This window comes from Eptatretus burgeri, chromosome 14 (genome assembly GCF_056783735.1).
Source record: "Eptatretus burgeri isolate ZD-2024b chromosome 14, Ebu_testis_v1, whole genome shotgun sequence".
In the NCBI taxonomy this organism is placed as follows: domain Eukaryota; kingdom Metazoa; phylum Chordata; class Myxini; order Myxiniformes; family Myxinidae; genus Eptatretus; species Eptatretus burgeri.
Genome location: NC_140974.1, coordinates 12,067,599 through 12,088,285, shown reverse-complemented (window position 1 = coordinate 12,088,285; position 20,687 = coordinate 12,067,599). Strand labels below are relative to the sequence as shown.

Genomic DNA, 20,687 nt, shown 5'->3' with positions numbered 1-20,687 from the left:
TAAATAAACCAATGTCACTCACAGGGTGAGCCATATCTTGCCAAAAGGTGACCACGTGTGACTTCTTTAAGGTCACACTGAGGTGAACAGAGCTGCTATCCACCAGGAGCGACTCCTTGAGGAATATCTGCCTACGAGAGATTCCGATGAGAATCGTTCTACAGAGCAACCATGAAAAATATGCGTTTGCCTCATAACCTCACCAAATGACGTCATAATGTCTCAAGCTTGATATATCAAGAAAGCACTCATCGAGGTGTTCCATTTGAGGTACTACATGATATGGTTCCTAAAACTTGAAAATTTGACCTTGGGGTCAAATATGTTTGACCTGAGGCGCTAACCATGAAGGTCAAGGCCAATCGCCACCAAAAATTAATCAGCTGAGCGCCAGAGCATGAACTATATTCCCATGAAGTTTGAAGACGATCCGATCAAAATTACTCAAAAAATAAGGGTTTCGTCGACTCCCCTGATTTGTGATAAAGTGACCTTGACCTTTGATCTTGACCTTCAAAATTTTATGTGCTGAAAGGGACCTCTATAGGCCTCTGATATGCGAAGTTACAAAAATTTCCAATGATAACTGTGCTCTGCAGAGTGATTTATACGTGATTACAGACCAAAAAAAAAAAACATATGAAGGTCAAGGCCAATCGCCACCAAAAATTAATCAGCTGAGCGCCAGACCATGAACTATATTCCCATGAAGTTTGAAGACGATCCGATCAAAATTACTCAAAAAATAAGGGTTTCGTCGACTCCCCTGATTTGCGACAAAGTGACCTTGACCTTTGACCTTGACCTTCAAAATTTTATGTGCTGAAAGGGACCTCTATAGGCCTTTGATATGCGAAGTTACAAAAATTTCCAATGATAACTGTGCTCTGCAGAGTGATTTATATGTGATTACAGACCAAAAAAAAAAAAACATATGAAGGTCAAGGCCAATCGCCACCAAAAATTAATCAACTGAGCTCCAGACCATGAACTATATTCCCATGAAGTTTGAAGACGATCCGATCAAAATTACTCAAAAAATAAGGGTTTCGTCGACTCCCCTGATTTGCGACAAAGTGACCTTGACCTTTGACCTTGACCTTCAAAATTTTGTGCGCTGAAAGGGACCTCTATAGGCCTCTGATATGCGAAGGTACAAAAAATTTCCAATGATAACTGTGCTCTGCAGAATTTTTCATACGTGATTACAGACAAACAAAAAAAAAACATACAAGCTGACTAACATATCTTGCAAAAACTTCATTTTGGCAAGATAAAAAGGCTTTTTTGCGAGGAATAGGATTTAAAAAAAATAATAATGAAGATTGATAATTAAATCAAGGTATTTAAATCAACTCGCATGGATCAAGCGAGATGAAAAACGAAGAAGTTAAAATGTCAAAATAATGAGAAGCATCAACAACGTCATGCCAGGAATCGTTTCGCAAGAAGAAGAAGAAGAATATTGAGGAGGAAGATGAATCCTGAGAGGTATTATGTACATGGGATCGTTCCCCAAGAAGAAGAAGAAGAAGAAGACGAATATATGTTTTTCGGAGGAAGAAGAATCCTGAGAATTATTACGTACATGGGATCGTTGCGAAAGAAGAAGAAGAAGAATGATAATTTTGAGGAGGAAGAAGAATCCTGAGAGGTATTACGAACATAGGATTGGGAAGGTGAAGCCACGTCAGCCCTGACAAAGCCGATCGCATACAGAGCCCCTTCCAAGGCCGAAGCCGCATCTTGGCGATTCGAGCTCATAGCCCATCCCGGAGCCATCGGGCCATCCGTCCACCAACGCGACTACCACGACGGGGCTGGGCAAGTGCGGGGGGCGGCATTGTAACAATATTAACCAAAAATACCGCTTTGTAATAATTATAAGTGTTATTAATAGCTCTCGTGGAGCATACGAAGGGCGTTCGAAGCTGAAGGCTCGTGCGAGTTTGCCCCCGTCCGGGGGTCCCACCTGGGCCGCGGTGCCCGTCTCGGCATGCACGAGGGAAAGAAGACCAAGAACATGTTTCTGACGCGGGCTCTGGACAAGATCCTGGCGGACAAGGAGGTGAAGAAGGCGCACTACGCGCAACTCAGGAAGGCCTGCGAGGTGGCGCTCGGTGGGTGAGACCTCTCCACTCGACTCCTTGTTCCTTTCATTCAGTGTTTACATCAAATGTTTGTGGGGAAAAACAAATCGCCTCAGAAATATAGCCCTGCGGCCTACTCGGGCTGTCCGGCGAGGCGCGTCACTTTTCGCTTGCCCTGCTAGTCGAGGGCCGGTTTAGCCGCGGCTCCGCACGCAAGGCCCGGCACCGGCCTCTCGGTTGTTTTCGGTTGTGGTTTATTCCACCACCACCACCACCACCACCACCGACCGCCTATTCGGGTGTTGTTTTGTTGAACCTTTTTTTCTCTCGGTTTTCTTTGCCTTTTGACACCACAACAGCCTCTACAACCGGTCACTTCCGGGTGTCCCTTTTACCAAGGGCTGTGTTGTGTTGAGTCATCGATGATGATAATCTACTGATCCTTCACCTTGATCCTTCAGCTCTCATTCACGGCCAGTCATTCACTCCCCGTCCAGTCGCCGGTCTTCGATGCCGCTGCCTGGTCGGAATCCCGTTTCCCAACCACACGGGTTCATATTGGAAGTTGTGTCCCAACCGTGTGGACCACACTTGATGAAAGACCCGCGAGTGGACCCGGAATGACTGCGTTGATTTGGAAAAACCCGCTTGAGTAATTTTTGTTGCCCACGAACGGAATTCGCAATGTCTGCCCCACACCCCCACTCCACACCTTTTACCTGACGGTGCAGCAATCGTAACGTCGCTTGAAATGTACCCATCGTCCTTTCACGAATGTGATGATCAGCATGGTTGTCCTTTTTTTCCTCCCCGTCCCCCATCCACCCCCGTTATAGCCTGGTCTTGGCTTTGTGGTTTGGGTGGTGGCTTGGGATCCTAGGGTCCTGAGTTCAAGCCCCGTTGGGCCACTGAATTAATATACACCAGGAGGTTGACTCAGCCTGTCATCCTTCCGAGGTCGGCAAAATGAGTGCCAGTGTACTGGTAAGGGGGACACTGCATCAGTGGCATAGCCGCGTCCCAACTAATCATGCAACCAGCAGCCACAGGCTGCACTCGATAGAGGGAGATCCACCCCCATCCCCTCCGTCCACCTGTGGGGTGGGGGGGGGGGGAAGAACTATCTCCCGTCGTGGTATTATAATGACAGTAAGACCTTTTGTAGCACGGAACTGGTTTTAGTTTCGCCAAAAGCTTTTTGCATGCCATTTCTATTTCGTTCTACAAGGGCTGACAGGCTGGACGAGAGGTGCACACATTCAGCTCTGAACTGTCTGCCCTAGGTTTAAATCCAGACCCAGCTATAAACTGTCGTCCTGGTGTTTCACAATCAGGGTGATTCATCAATGTGTGTGTGCCGTCCCTCAGAAGGATGTTAAGCTGCGTGTCCCATCTGCTTGCATTATTTGATAAGCGTTAGAGATTATATATATATATATATATATATATATGTAGTTTTTTTTTCTGTCAACCGTCAACGTTCTGAACCGTCAATATATACCGTCAACATTCTGAACCAATTCCAAATTCCTGCAATCCGTCAAGTGTCCGGGATTGTCACCATTATCATCGCAGACAAGTCAGTGGTCTCTCTGTCTTTGACCGCCTCCTTCCTGGTCTTGCGTGCTCTTTCCATGCTTTGTCCCCCCCCCTCCCCATGCCCCCCAAGTTTCTGAGAGCTCACATGGTCCACCATCAACTCCCTTGTCATAAAACTACCAAAATCCATGATCACTGCTCACCTCAACTCATTTGATCCTCTTCCCCCCCCCCCGCCTTTGGAATCCACTTACACATCTTCAATCTCGTTCTTCCCTCCAGGTCTTCAAGACAGTTGTTCACCTCCATCTCAGATCGTTCCAAATCCAAAACCATGATCTTTTCTACCCTCATTAACCCCACCCAATCCCTCCTCTTTCCAGTTTTCCCTCCTTGGAGTTTCCTTCTGTGTCCAAATTGTCCACCCCATGCATGTGTGTTTTGTGTCCTGTTTTTGTCTTATGTCCTGACCCTTTCAGTGTACTCTCTCTTCAACAGGCCTCGACTATGTATCCAAACCCCCCCCCCCCACTATTTCCAAGAGACTCCTTCGGCAGAATCGGTGTTCTGCATAGAGCACGATACATTGTGTGTTTGTGTTTGATACAAATCAGAGTTAATTTGTTTTTTCTGTTGTGTTTAACATCGGTGCTGTCTTTTGAAGTTTTGAAGCACTGGAGGGAACGATGTGATTGAACAGACTGGGGAGGTTCGTTTCAGAGGGAAAAAGAGGAACGAATGAGTGGAGGTGTGCAGAGCGTTTGGATTCTGGGAGTGTAACCAGAAGTGGGTTACTGGCACACCGTGTGTGAAAACTGGGGGGGGGGCATTTTAGGGTGGGATTGGCTTTGGAAAGGGCAGAGGGCACAAGCCCAGAAAGGATGCGATGGAAGATAGATAGACCTCTTTGTGATGTGGAATTAATAGGCCCAGTCTCAATTTCATCATGGGGTAATGCAATGATTTTGACGACTATGGTTTCCATGGCGTCAAGCTGACGAGGCGGGAAGCCAGAGTACCACCCCAAAGGGGGGAGCAGCACTCCATCAAACTGAAGATGAAGGCCTTGGTTCTTCCTGACATATTTGATCTTTGTTCCTTTCTCTTTCACATCCCTTCAGTCTTTCACACTTTGCTACATTTTCTTATTTCTCTTTTTTAACCTCTGCCACCGAAGGTGGACGGAGGTTATGTTTTCACCCATCTGGCTGGCTGTCTATTTGTCTGTCTGTCTGTGAGCAGGATATCTCAAAGTTGTGGAAGAATTCAGCCAAAATTTGGTGGACAGATTGGGTGTGTGACAAGGATTTAATGATTCGATTTTGGTGAACATCTGAATCCAAATCTGAGACTTTTATTTTTTAAGTGATTTTTCACCATTGAGAGATACGGCTGAAAACGATATTTAACATGATATCTCAAAGTTATGGACGGATTCGGACGAAACTTGGTAAACAGGTTGGGTGTGTGACAAGGATGAATCGTTTTGATTTTGGTGAAGATCCGAATCCTAATCCGGATACGAGAATTTTCTCACTTTCTAAGTGATTCTTCATCATTGAGAGATTGGGCCAAATACAATACAGGGCATGATGTCTCAAAAAGTTGTGGACGAGGTACGACAAAACTGGGTGGATGAGTTGGTTAGGTGACAAGAACAAGTCGATTCGATTTTGGTTCAGGTTCAGATCCAGATCCTGCTTATCAGTGGGCTACAAAATGTAAAGTGCTCAGTCTGACGGAGGTAGCGCTCTACCGAGTGCCCTCTCTAGTTCCCCCCCCCTTCCGCCACCCCTGTACAATTGCGCTGCAACACAGACTGCCAACCACATTATCTATAAATGTACCTTCTGCAAACCCCCAAATGGTTTACAATGACTTCGCAACATGAATATTTAGCACATCAAAATTGGTGAACTCCCACATACGAATGATGACGTAGGCTTATAAAAGTTCAGATGGGCCAAGGAAGGACTTTGCACGACAGAGGATGCCCAATTGGCGGTTGGCTTTTGGAGGCCAACTACTGATAAATGTGGTTTCCTCAAGAAAGATCATGGCTGATGGTGATGCCCAAAGGTTAGAGTGAGTTTGTGTTCATATTGCATGAAAGACTCGTTAACCGCATGCTTTTGAGCTGAACTCTCATTTGAGCTTCCAGCATGTTGTATAAATATATTTGTAAGCAGAAGTGAGATTAGTGGTGGCTGTTTCCATGGAATACATTTTCCTTTTTGGAAAATGAGTCTTTCTCATATTTGAACGGACTGTGCACCGACATAGTAAAAGTCTTTTCCCATTCGATGGTAATGAAGACATAAATAGCAGCTTTTGATATCGACCCGACATCACGCTCAGCAAAGCTTCATCACCAATCTCCACTCGTCTTCATTTACTATGGAGGGAGGGAGGATTTGGCATTGGAGTTAAAGTGATGGGATTGTAAGCCTTTACTACCCGCAGGTAAAGACAGTTTGCCGATGCTTACAGGATGGGTTTAGAATTAAAATGCTTTTAAAACCTGTGAGAGCATGTTGAAAAGTAATGCTTCCTATTCTTTTTCTCCAAAACAGGTAAAGATATTTGAATGAAACAAAGACAGATATTAACAGTAATCTTTATTTTCCCGTGATGCTTATTTATTTCTCCACGTGATCACCGCTGTGGTTCACACATTGCTGCCAACTTTGAAGTAGTTTTGTTAATCCATCACGAGAAAACTGTCTGTCCTAGTGACTTAACCATTGCTTCATCATCGTCAGAAGAAAAATGTTCCAACAAAGGTGTTCCTTAACTATGGGGAAGAGATGAAAATATGACTGAGTCAAGTCAGGGCAGTATGGCAGGTGCTGTGAGGTGGTGAAACCAAGGCGACCAATCCCCTTCACATCCCAAAAAGTCGTAAGCATGACTTTCCCAGTAGAAGCTTGCATCTTGGATTTTTTTTTTGTGCTGGTGATCCTTTGTGGTGGTACCCCTATTGACTGTCTCTTGCTCTCAGGATCGTAATGGTGCTTGCTCTTTCAGGATCTCATCTGGTCTTCTTCATGTTCATCAACTCAATAGTGCAAGCTGCTTTAACTGCACTGACAACGTCATGCTGCCCCTCTGCCATCTTCACTGCCATAGCACTGAGACTTTCTAGCGTCAGAATCACAAAACCTCGCTTCGGGTGGCAGGATGAACTAATGTGCCAACTGCACTTTGTTTCATTTGAATATCTTTACCTGTTTTGGAGAAAAAGAATAGGAGGCATTACCTTTCAACATGGCAATCCTCTTTAGGGCAATCCTCTTTGTGGGTGAGCTTTGTTTTTATTTTTCTTAAATGTGCCTCATGGTGCAGTATCGCCTCTGTGTCCAATGTTTAGCCCGGAGTTGTCTCTCTGATAGTGTTTTGTTAGTTACTTTGTGTAAGTGTGTTCTGCAGATTTGAATGCTTATTGTCATGGCACTGTCGGAGATGTAACCTGACATTTTGTTCTTTTTTTCTTTTTTGTCGGTGTGGGGGGGGGGGTGGGGGATTTGCAGAGGAGATAAAGGCAGAAGTTGAAAAACAAAGGTATGTAATTTGAAGTTTTCATTGGTTTGCTTGATATGCTCTTCAACATTTGTCATGAAATACTGATTTTTTTATGATTAAAACATATCCTTCACTTATTCAGTAATCTTAATAAGTAAAACATAACCCTTACTATTGGAATACCTCAAAAGCTGTATGCAGCTAAACCTCGCACGGACTTTTGCTGCTGTGATAATCGAGATGCCGAGATTACAGAAAAACTCAAACACCAATTTGTATTAAAAAGGACGTTATTAGATTACATGTTCTTTAGAAAATGTCTGTTGAATATATTTTCACTTCTCTTGCTAACTTGGTATGATGCATTGTGTTTAAAGGTAAAAGTGCGATATGGAAAGGATTGTCCAAAAGGCCCTTTTACTTTTTCTATTTCATATATTTAAGGTTTACAGTCGTTAAACGTGTTTTACTTGGCATAGTCCCCTTTACACAACTGAGTAACTTATTTTTGAATTACATGTGGAGCACAACCGAAATACAAAGAACAGTGCGAAACAAATTTTGAACTTTGAGTGAGAGACTGCAGGGAAAAATCTCACGGATATACGAAGCATTGTACCCTGTGAATGGTGAATAGGTATACAGAAGTAAGTGAAGTTTTTCTGTACACTAAATTTTGATGCACTAAAGCCAGAATCGGGGAGAGTCCGAGTCCTTGGCATTCTGAATTGAGTCAGAGTTGCCCCCCCCTCCTCAAAATGGGCTCGAGTCCTACATTATTGCAGCATACCCCTCTGAGTTAAAGGTCAAGGTCAAATAGCGGTCTGAAAAAAGCTTTTTTTTGTCAATGTGAAATCTCAACGACTGCTTGCCCTTCCAATATGTCCTTGCATCATCATAGTGGACCTGCACTGAAGTTGTGCAACTGATATTCGATTCGTGTGCTTGACCTACTTTATCGGATTGTGACCTAATTAACTAAACACAATTTGATCATAACTTGAATAATTTTCCTCCGATTTTCATGATGGTGAGTTTTATTGATTCATTGTAGATGGGGACACATTTTTCTAATTTACACTCTGTCCCTGAATGTTGAAGGTCAAGGTCATTTGGTGGTCTGAAAAGAATATGGCCCTCATTGGATCGTGGGAACTGGGGAGGCTTACCCTTGGTGATTGCTTTGTGATCGCAGATATCTAGTAATTGTTATTATTATTATTGTCCAGAATATAAAAGGGGCTCGGTCTCGGTGTGCCTCCGTCCCTGCTTGCATGCGTCTGTCAACAATTGTCCTACAGGGGGTACCACTAATCAAGCAATAATGGTACCCTCTACACAATCGGCAGCATAGCAATACACGCACGCATACACACGTACACACAGCATATAACATGTTGCACATACACACAAGGAGAGTTTTTTTTTTCTTCCTGGCATTGCCCATGCCTAATGCATACCCCAGACAGTTAGATTAAAGGGGGAGGGTGAGAATTTTTTACCCGACGTTTGACTCTGTCAATAGGAGGGGTTTTCAAACCGTTTTCTCCTCATCCTCCTCACATTTATGACATTGCTGTGATTGGTCGTCAGACCATCTACGAGATCAGTAACCAATCACAGCTCGAGCGCTTCAGAGCTCCTGTCAATCATAGAGTTAGGCCATGCCCAGGCACGTGGTCAGTCCGTCTTCACCGTTTAAACAGTCACGCACAAAGGACATGTCTTCGTTAAGATATGGATAGATTTGTGTTTCTGTCATCTTTATCTGCAATGTCACCTTACATTGTGTCATCAAGCTGACAGGAATTTGTATCTACATTTATTTTATCGAAGAAATCGACGTCATGACATACAAGGGGTGGGGTTCGCTTATAGTCGCCATCTTGTTATGTTTGGCAATCGGCTACGTAAGTATTATCAACATCATTTAGTAATTGGCTTTTGTTTGGCCTCGCGATCATTCATGGTATTCAGCTTGTATTGTCTGGTAATTGGCTGTGCAAGTATTATCAACATCATTTCGTAATCTACTTTTATTTGACACCCGATCATTCATGGTATTCATTTTTATCTTGCCAAAACGAAGTTTTTGCAAGATATGTTAGTCAGTTTGTATGTTGTTTGTTTGTTTGTTTGTTTGTTTGTTTGTCTGTAATCACGTATAAAAAATTCTGCAGAGCACAGTTATCATTGGAAATTTTTGTAACTTCGCATATCAGAGGCCGAAAGAGGTCCCTTTCAGTGCACAAAATTTTGAAGGTCAAGGTCACTTTGTTGCAAATCAGGGGAGTCGACGAAACCCTTATTTTTTGAGTAATTTTGATCGGATCGTCTTCAAACTTCATGGGAATATAGTTCATGGTCTGGCGCTCAGCTGATTAATTTTTGGTGGCGATTTGCCTTGACCTTCATGGTTAGCACCTGAGGTCAAACATATTTGACCCCAAGGTCAAATTTTCAAGTTTTAGGAACCATATCGTGTCATACCTCAAATTGAACACCCCGATGAGTGCTTTCTAGATATGTCAAGCTTGAGACATTATGACGTCACTTGGTGACGTTATGAGGCAAACGCATATTTTTCATGGTTACTCTGTAGAACGATTCTCATCGGAATCTCTCGTAGGCAGATATTCCTCAAGGAGTTGCTCCTGGTGGATAGCAGCTCTGTTCACCTCAGTGTGACCTTAAAGAAGTCACACGTGGTCACCTTTTGGCAAGATACGGGTCTTTATTGTTGTTTTTGAAAAATATTTTCTGTTCATCGTCTGCCCAAGTATCAACATCATTTGGTAATCAGCTTTCATTCAATGTCGGGGTCATTCATGGTATTCAGCTTGTTCTATTTCATTTTCATCTTCATCTTGCTCTTCGTGTATTGTTGTACATTATTCGGAATTCAGCATCGAGAAAGGACTCTCCCCCTCTTCGCTCCCTGAGTGAATAGCTTGGCCGGTATCTATACACCACGTAATTTTATTTTTTTACCATTGACAACAACCATTTAAAAATTTTTTTTTTTAGCAATTTCCCAAACATTGGTATTCCCGTCAGCGAAGCGATGGGTCTTGCATTCCAGTTATTATTATTATTATTATTATTATTATTATTATTATTGTTATTACTAGTAGCATACCTTCCCTCTGGGTGGGTAGAGTTTGTGCATTATTTGCCAAAAAAAAGTACAGTCTGTGTTTTGGTAAGAAGGCGACAGATCTGTTTGTGTAGTGTGCTTATAAAAGGTCCTATAACGTCTAAGGGGTCTAAAGGTGTCCAAGTGGTCGAAAGCTCTCAATTGTCAAGTGTTCCAGCAGTCTAAATGGGTCCAAAGATGTCTAACATATCTGAAGTGTCTGAAGGGTGGAAGGGTGTTGAGGTTTAATGGGTATATAGGTCTAAAGGGTCTAGAAAGGGGTCTTGAAGGGTATAAATTTTATAGCAGCTTTCATTCAACATCATTTTTCTTTAACCTATTAACCCTTTTTTACGATAAAAGCTCGAAAGCGGTCCAAACGGTGTCTAAAGGGGTCTCCCGTTGTCTATGGGGTCTTAGGGTTCTAAATAGTATATGGGGTCTAACATTGTTTTCGCATTCTTTGGGGTTCTATAGGGTATTGGGGGATCTTCAGGGTCTAACACGGTACAATTGGTCTTTGGGGTTTAAGGGGTCTTTATGATGTAAATGTCTAATGGTGTCCAAAAGTTCTCCAAAGTTCTCAGGGGTGTCAGAAGTTTAAAGGGTTAATAGGTACGTTCAAACAGTAAAGTAATTAAAAGACATAGTCACGTGGGTTAGTGGCTGGGTATACACTTGTTCTGTTATATACAATCAAATGGAAGACAAAATACTGCATTTAAGTCATCAGGTGGAACCTGGATAGGATTCGGGTTTCACCCGCTACTCCACAACCCTCAAACCCATGCAGGTTCAACCAAGTGAACCTTACAGAAAACTTTCTGCAAGAATTCATTTCTCCCAAGACAGATCAATAAAGAAAAATATAAAAAGTAAAAGGGATAAAGCAAAGGCAAGAATTAGAATGAATAGAAAGAAATGTGAAAGGAACAAAGAACAAAGATGTCAGGAATAACCCAGATCGATAAATTTCAGCAGTTACTCCCCAGATGGTCATGTGGGTGAGTGGCTATACAAGGTACCCCAGAAAGTCACCAATACAAGATAGTCATGTGGGTTAGCGGCTGTATATACACTTGCTCCATCTAATGTATAAAAGGAGCTCTGTCTCTGCATGCATGCGTCCGTCCGTCAACGCTGGTGCTTTTTGTTATGTATATAGAAGATAGTCACTTGGATTCTTGGCTGGATATACACTTGTTCCAATATATAGAGATTATAAAATCCTTAGAGGGATACGACAAAAGGGATTGTTGACTTTGATTGTGTGCCACTCCTTCCAGTCCGACTCAGGTGGACGGCAAGGTGGGCTCAACGGCACTTCCTCCTGTTCGCTCCAAGTCAAATTTTATTGAAGCGGACAAGTATTTCCTGCCTTTCGAGCTCGCGTGCCAGTCAAAATGCTCGCGTATAATCAGCACATCTCTGGACTGCCTGCAGGTGAATCCCAACGCCTCCAGTTTGTTAATGGGTAATGTAATCCCAGGCTCACGGGGAGAGGCTCAGCGTCCATGGTGGCTCAAAATGGAATATGGAATGAGCTGGAATTTGGAGATGGTTTGCTTGAAAAGGATGCGATGAATGCTTATTCATTTCTTAAACAACATACCAATTACATTGATCACTCAATCGTGTGAGCTGAGTGCCAGTTCAATGGGTTAGCTGGAACTTTGGTATTGGTATGTTTTGAATTTGATTTTTTTTTTCTCATGAAAACTTTGCGAGTTACGGTGAATAAATCAAATCCTGTTGTCACTTTTTGTGTAAGACTTTGAGGGAGCAATTTTTGGCGGTCATTTTCCATGGCAATGGTATGTGTGAAAATATTTACATTGTAATACAGGGGACTGATGACTTGCTTTGTTGCCTTACTTTTTAATGACTGATAATGTTGAGAGTCTGTGAAGATGACAGAGTAGTCCATCACAAGTCAGATCATTGGAGGTTCATTTCTTGATTATTGTGATGTCCATCTACTAATGCTCGCAGAAAGCACACCCAGTTTAACATCCATCTGAGGGACGGCAGACACATTGATGCCTCGCCCTGAATGTGAAACACCGGGATGACAGATTATGGCCGAGTCGAGATTCAAACCCAGGCGAAACCGATCCGAGACAAGCGCATGTACCTCGGGGTGATCTTGCCAGCCCACGAGTTGATGTGAGATGAGACTATAAAGGGACAACACCAGTCAAGGTGCAGGTCTTCGCTGAAAGTCTATCTAATTAAATACTTCAGAATGGCAGACATTTATGTGATCCTCGTACAAAAGTGCGTTCAAAATGTTCTCCGAACTTGTAATCGTGCAACTTTCACCATTAGCAAAGAACTGGGTGTGCCAATTTTAGTGTGACTTGAAATACCATCTCCCACCAGGAATGATCCTATGCCATGCATATTTGCATCTAGAAGGAACTGGGGTTCTCCTCCCATGCTGAATCACGAGATCTATCATCCATCCATCCATCAATCCATCCAATGGGACCAGACTCTGTGCAGAGCGTCGGTGCTGCCGAAGCAGCCTCCTGGGCAATTGGATACAATCCTGGATGGGTTGCCACTCAGACACAGGATACTCAAATGGTTCAATCATCCCAGCAAGTTTGTACTCATTTGCCAACCTGGGAAGGATGACAGGCTGGGTCACCGCCACCTGGTATGAATTCAACGGCAAAGCGGGGTTTGCACTCGGAACCTGGGATCCCAAGCCTGCCACCCTAACCATTAAGCCAACACCAGGCATACTAGCTAGGATACCCCTCACCACCCCCACCACCTTGAGTCTTCCACTCGTTTTGAACTTGTTCCAGTGGTTCAGGAGTGCATAAAACTGAAACGAACAAACCCACAGACACTTTTCAAATTATAGCATGATGATATCAGTAAGAAGGTAATTTTTATTTTTTTGATGAATTTCCCTGCTTGGAGTTTATCACAGCGTCGGGTTTCAAACCCACGCTGGACAGCTTAGAGGGGAGTGTGCGTACCTTGAGGCCATCCTGCCAGCCCGATTGGCATACAAGCAAGTTGGTACAATGTAACAGCTTGTTTTTTTAAATAGGTTCCAAACTTAAATTTGAATTGGCCATTTTCAAAATGATCATCAGCAATGACGATTTGCAGTCACATACCATCTTCCCTCGCCCTACTCTCTGACCTGTGTATGCAGCAATCCAACTCCATCTTTCCCTGTTTATGTGTTGTATGTGTTTTTTTTTGGGAAAGATACTGGTAGGTGTGTCGTGTGTACGCCTTTACGCTGAGAGCCGGCATTGTGTTTCCTAATGGTTCGACTGAGCCTCTTGTCCTTGATGATTGCTTTGTTCCAATTATCCGTTTTTATGTTCTTGCAGAAACTCATTGCCTATGGACACCTAACAGGCAATGCTCCGGACAGCACCATGCCTGGGAAGAGGCTGATCGACCGCATTGTAGAGACAATCTGTGGCTGTTTTCAGGGACCACAGACAGATGAGGGAGTGCAATTGCAGATAATCAAGGTCAGTGTGGCTCATTTAAATAAAGACCTGTAGTTGAACTTCCAAACGTCATACTTTTGTTTTGCCCAGGCCCACGATGATGAGTCAGTTGCCCTTCACAGCAGGTATTGTTAAATGGTAAAACCTTCGTAATTGATCGCTTTGTGACAAAGTCGGCATTGTATGGGTCACGGTTCATTTGCTCCAAGCATTAGCTTGGGTTTCAATCATTAAAACAATTTTGGCTAAACGATTGATTATTTGGCGAGCCATCTTCTGATGATGTTGATGCTCATGGCAATCTTGCTATCATATTCAGTTGATCTTCTCTCAACCATGGTTCGTGTGGAAGCTATTTTAATTTTCGTCTTGCACATCTTTATACCGATATATAGGTGGAATTGTTGCCATCCAATTGTTACATTCACCTTATCTCTCACTCTCTCGGCTTTCCCCGCTCCTGGTAAATTGGTTTGCAATGGATTGCCACCTGACTGATTGTGTCACTGTTTCACTTTGTGGCTGCCCGCAGGCCTTGCTCACCGCGGTCACCTCCCAACACATCGAGATCCATGAGGGCACGCTCCTCCAGACTGTACGAACATGCTACAATATCTACCTAGCCAGCAAGAACATGATCAATCAGACGACGGCCAAGGCCACTCTCACGCAGATGCTTAATGTCATCTTCGCTCGCATGGAGAACCAGGCGGTACGCTCGTGCTGCCCCAGTATCGAGATGTTACACTTAGTGTTTCGCATTGATCTTAGACCGATGTCCTGTCAAGTCTTATGCCTGTCTGTGTCATTATCATAAGAACCCCATAGTTGTGGCGTCCAGTCGATGGTGCACATTTACACTCCCCTCCCTCCCCCTTCCCCCCTCCCCCCTACCCTATCCACCATTCCTGGCTAACAACGTGACAAATGAAAATTGTTAGAATGTCACAATAATAATTGATTGCAATTCCAGCATTGTTTTCTCTGACATAACGGTTCAATTTAATAACACCCACCCTCCTCACTTCTCCCCAACTTTGTTTATTAATTTAAAAAAAATTATCTCCAAATAAACCACCTGTGTGATGTGACCATAAAGCCTTCATTATGAAGACCACCAGCTCTCCCTGTCTATAACTTCTTTGAGCCATTAGTTGATGAGATCAAAATTTTGTTCTTTTTTTTGTAGTCAAGTACGTTTAAAACACTGAGCAGCAGTGAGTTTGTTTTTATTCGTCCTCTGTGGCCTCGAGATGACACTGTCATGAACCATTTTTTTTTACCAGTTTTCGTATTAATGATACCTTGTGTTTTCAATAGCCTAGTGATGGGGAATTTGTTTTCGATCTCCACTTACGCTTTCAATGTCTGTTGTCCATCTGTAGCTCCAGGAGGCCAAGCTGGTGGAACGGGAGCGACAACCGAAGCAAGCGGTGCAACCTGGGACGGAGGATCAGCATATGGAAGCGGAACCCTCAGCCTCACCCGGGCCCAGAGACGTCAATGCCGTAGTTATACCTGCCGGACCGCCACCCGGAATTGGACACTTGCGAAGCGACTCTGAAGAGGGCGCGATGGGTTTTCCAGGGGTGGAGGAAGAAAATGGGATGGATGGACTTGAAAATGAGAAGGCCGAGACAGATCAAGGAACACCAGCGCTGTGTGAGTAACAATTTGGAGGATTACATTCAGCTATAAAAGAAGGGTGATAATTGATTAGCACAAAGAATAAAATTTTAGTTGCTGTAACTGCTAAAGTTGATGAAAACCTTTTCTGTTTGGTTTTTCTTTATTTCTTCAAACAAACACTATTTCAGTTGGGAGGCGAGAAGAGATGTTCATAACTGTTTCATTGAAGACTTGAGAAAGAAGTTTTATATATCCGTGTGTTTTTTTTTATTTTTGAGAAATCGGATCAATCCTGACATTTCATTTTAATGGAAAGATACATCAATGAAAAAAGAAATGATGTTGCCTTCACTTCTTATATTGTATGTGCCACCAAGATCACATGGCTCTCATTTAATATCAAAATCAACTCTGGCAATTGCTTATTTATTCACACTCAAAACACCCACTCCTTTCAGGAGCACTGGCAAGTTGTCGTTTCACCCCCTCCCACCCCCTTTAATGGTGGAGAGGGGGGAATATATATATATATATATATATATATATATATATATATATATATATATATAATATATATAATATATATATAATATATATATATATATATATATATAATATATATAATATATATAATATATATATATATATATATATACATATGTGTGTATGTATATATGTATAAATGCATGTTTGTGTGTGTATGTAATATATATGAAGACCACAAGGGGAAAACCAGAGATGTCACTTTTTATAAATTTCAGGGTTATTGCACCTGCCAATAGTTGGCAACATAAGGTTTCCTCTCACAATATTACTTTAACAAATAACCAGGGGTGTCACATAATTTATATGGTATAAAGTTTTTAGCCATGCAATGAAAAAACAAGTGTTGTCAAAGCTGAACAAGTAAAAACCCAGAGTTGTCAGTACTTTACTCCTGGTTATCTCCCTTTCATTCATGTTAACTGTTCCACCATAATATTCAGAGTTGAGAAACTAAAAAATGAAAGGTTGTAAAAGTTTCACAGCATAAACTCTGAGCACCACAATGGCCTATTTGGTTATATCATGGGCTCCATATATTGTGGTGGTGTTGTTGGTGTATATTGTGGTTCAAGCCTGGTCAAACCTTTATTGTGACTTTTATGGGACCCACGCCGTGGCTTAATGATTAGCGCGTCTGAGTACCCATCCTCATTCGATGTACCCACCGCCCAATCAACCTGCTTAGGTATATGAGGGAGTCACATGAGGTGACTTCGGCTATCGCGGGGGTGGTTTATCCTTGGTTTCCTCCCGGTTTTCCATCATATTAAGTAGTACGGAGTAAGAAATGGAGAATCCGTCGTCATATAAGCGAAATACCCTTGAGTATGGCGTTGAACACCAATCAAACAAAAAAACAATGACCGTTTAATGTTGAAAAAAATAATCTGTGATCACCAAAGTCATGTAATGTAGGCGAATAACCAACAAGCATGAATTTGCTACACATCCTGGGTTAAAATTGCATGGCAATTATTAAACAAGGGAATAACCAGTGATGTCAGTTTGCAACATTGATTCATTCTTTGCTCTTAAATTAAATAACACACAAGCTTGGCAAATGTGACATGCTTTATTTGATCAGCCAATGATCACTCTTCCTTTTACTGGAAAAGAAATCTATATGACAGTTATGAAACAGTCCACCAAAGTCTTGAAACTTTGTTTTTCAGTTTCTTCAAAATTGACTTATCCTGACATCTCTGGTTTTCCCCTTGTGGTCTTTATATATATATATATATATATATATATATATATATATATATATATATATATATATATATATATATATATATATATATATATATATATATATCCTGGTGTTGGCGCAGTGGCTTGGGATCCAAAAGGTCCTGAGTTCAAGCCCCGTTGGTCCACTGAATTAATACACCAGGGGGTTGACTCAGCCTGTCATCCTTCCGAGGTCGGCGAAATGAGTACCAGTATACTGGGCCGGTGTATACCCTGGTTAAAATAGGTATACCATATCCCTGTGTCGTAAGAGGCGACCAGGGTTGCGTCAGGAAGGGCATCCGGCGTAAAACATGTGCCAAATCACTATGTGGATCATACGGATGATCCGCTGTGGCGACCCCTATCGAGAGCAGCCGAAAGAAGAAGAAGAAGATGTGTATATATATATATATATATATATATATATATATATATATATATATATATATATATATATATATATATATATATATATTGTATGCATTCATGCACCACTTAACGACGGTATTATTTTCTGAGAAATGCGTCGTTTAGCGATGTCGTCATTGTGCGAACATCATAGAGTGTACTTACACAAACCTAGATGGTATAGCCGACTACACACCTAGGCTATATGGTATAGCTTATTGCTCCAAGGCTACAAACCTGAACAGCATGTTACTGTACTGAATACTGTAGCCAATTGTAACAATGATAAGTATTTGTGTATCTAAACATTGAAAAGGTACAGTAAAAATATGGTATAAAATAAAAATGGTACACCTGTTTTGGGCACTTACCATGAGTGGAGCTTGCAGGACTGGAAGTTGCTCTGGGTGAGTCAGTGAGTGAGTGAATGTGAAGGCTGAGGACATTACTGTACACAACTGTAGATTTTATAAACACTGCACACTTAGGCTACACTAAATTTAGAAAAAAATTTTTTTCTTTCTTCTTGTAATATCCCGAACCCAAAAACACAAACACATTGTACAGCTGAACAAAAATAGTTATTTATTTTTTTACTTTTTTAACTTTTTTGTTAAAAACTAAAACACACACACATTAGCCTAGGCCGATACATGGTCAGGATCATCATTATCACTGGCTTCCACCTCCACGTCTTGTCCCACATCTAAGATAGGCGGAAGACGCGTTAGTCTTACCTTTGTGCTGTTCATGACGGCCATGTGTGTTGTTAGCGGCTGCTTACAATCTCCTCTCATCGATTATAGAAAAGTCAATAAATAGCGTTTGGATTTCATAAATACGTAATCATTGCATCGATGTTTTAATTTACAAAGGAAGAAGCGAGCACCTGTCAGTTGTGTGATATATTTTTAAAACAGTGCGAATGTTTCAACAACATAAAAAGCTTTACTGAAAATGTATTTGTGTTTTAATTTCGACTGGAACAACAATGATTTATTCGCGGAATTCTTTAATTCAAAGATAATTTACTTGGTCGAAGGTAAATGTGCAAAGAACGGGTCAAATAGGGCAAAAATAGGGGTGTTTTTGGATGTGAGGTCAACAATAGGTCAGTTTGAACTATAGACTCCTATAGAGAAGGACTGGAACCTCCCATGCTCGGGGTTTGTAACTTGAGTCTGAAGGATTAACTTGAGTCCGGGGTTAAAATGACTTCAAGAAGGGCTAGAGACACGATCTCGGGATCCATATAGGAGTTTTTGAGGACAGCGAGTTCAATGGAGTCATTTTCAACTCCACCTGAGGTCATCTTCAAGGTCAAAAGGTCATATTTCAAGGTCAAATTACTGAATTTTGGTATTTTTTTGCCCGTTTTTGTGTCTAACTCATAAACAATGAGAGATGGCTGATTGTAATAAGATGCAAGTGTGTAGAGCTGTCAAACTTTGATATGTATTGTCATATATCGTATTGCATAAACATTATATGCATGTCACAACACTATGCCTATTATAACTATGTCTATGTCTATCACTAGTTGGAGAGCTTTTCTTGCCTCCTGAGGCATCCCAAAACTTTTTCTTTGTCACTTACATTGAGGACATGAGCTTTCAATAGAATGTTAGCTGAAGTAGTACATGCAGCATTACTACTAGCTTAAGGTGCATCTACAGAGGATAACAGCTCAGCAAAATGAAATCGGCAACGCATTTTAGTCTTGTCATACAAATTCTAGGCATTATGTACAAAAAAAGACGGTTGATATAGTCGGCACATTCAATCCACCTCTATTCAAATTATCTAGAAACTCAGATGACACCTCGTTACCATCTTCATCATCAATGATCTCCTCCATACTAGTGCTATCGCCATATTTATGAACAAGGTGTCCAGCCAAAAAGACTACTTTATGCTTCAGGGCATCGTCAGACCCCAAGAGATCCTGAGTGTCTTGAGGAGTAATCTCGTCAATGAATTCACTTCGCTCATCTGGATTTATGGAAGTTGTACAGTTCTTGTCGCAATCAATCACACGAGAACTCGATTCGGGCATAATGTCATGCTTCATGAGTGTTTGCAAATTTACAATTTTAGCTGCAGCCATCATGTCAACTACGTCAATGTAGAAGTTTCCACCGCTTCTTTGCCTGGCTTGACCGAAAAACGTTTCCAAGGCTTCATCTGCAAATATAGCAGGAAGAACGTAGTCAGTCTTTCTCTGCCAGAAGCAATTTGGCAGCATCCACATTATTACATGTGGACATGGTGAAGGCTTCAGCCATTTGCTGAGTTTGCTTCAGCTTACGTCCACCACTTCCTTGCCATGCGCAGGTAGATATAATTTGGCAGGCCTGCTCCAGCCTCGTGAAACTTGTACAGTCTGCTGTCCAAAGCTGTCTGGATTCGTCGCGCAGATGGATAGCTGAGAAACTGTCTTTCACGTTCATCATCTTGAACCACTCACTCATTATCTGGGTGAGGATGATTGTGCCTTCGCTGATGCCCAGTGAATCCATGAAGGTCTTTAAAGCAGCGACAGTCTTGTCATTGAACACTTGGCATACCAATGGTACGCTCTGGCATTGAAGGGGCTTCGGGAAAACCGGTGTGCATCAGCTTGGTTAAGCGAATAGGAGTAGCCCGGTCGATCTCATAAACCTTATGAATATCACTCCAGTAAGCTTTGTACTCATGACCATCTACGACAAATGAGAGTGTCTTCCCATCAACAGTAATCCAGTTGTTGCGAACATTTTTGAAGATGTGCACGTAGTCGTATACAAAGAACATAGATTGCTCTTGAATTGACAGTACTTGGCAACTTCCTGGTCCTCCAAGTTTTGAATAAACACTGCGGTTGGTATTGCAATTGTCACATATCAAAGAAATCACAGCACCGCCAGCACCAACTACAGCTGATGCAGCTTCGATAAGGAGTTCCTTCAGCTGATTCGCAGTTAGTTTTTTGCAGGGCAAAATGCGTAGAATAGAGCGTGGACCACCGAAATGGCAGGCAACTTCAACAACCATCGCATGTGAAGCAAGCATTTCGTGTTCACCACCCGCTGCTGCATTTTGAGCATATCCTACAACATG

The 20,687-nt window shown here is 42.1% G+C and overlaps 1 protein-coding gene across 4 annotated transcripts in view; it reads left to right on the top strand.

Annotated features, from left to right (window-relative positions):
• The first annotated feature begins 1,650 nt into the window (after window positions 1–1,650).
• The window catches only part of LOC147012665 (brefeldin A-inhibited guanine nucleotide-exchange protein 1-like), a 97,216-nt gene continuing 78,179 nt past the window's right edge, over window positions 1,651–20,687 (top strand). The window contains exons 1-7 of one of the 4 annotated variants that reach the window (XM_085853720.1): window positions 1,658–1,824; window positions 1,901–2,120; window positions 7,160–7,190; window positions 11,574–11,730; window positions 13,647–13,793; window positions 14,305–14,484; window positions 15,158–15,434. In XM_085853720.1, coding sequence (XP_085709846.1) covers window positions 1,997–2,120; window positions 7,160–7,190; window positions 11,574–11,730; window positions 13,647–13,793; window positions 14,305–14,484; window positions 15,158–15,434 — 916 coding nt within the window. In that variant the 5' untranslated portion in view covers window positions 1,658–1,824; window positions 1,901–1,996. Of the gene's footprint in view, window positions 2,121–4,537; window positions 6,931–7,159; window positions 7,191–11,573; window positions 11,731–13,646; window positions 13,794–14,304; window positions 14,485–15,157; window positions 15,435–20,687 lie in introns of those variants that run through there. The other 3 variants (XM_085853724.1, XM_085853721.1, XM_085853723.1) reach the window with 3 other exon arrangements.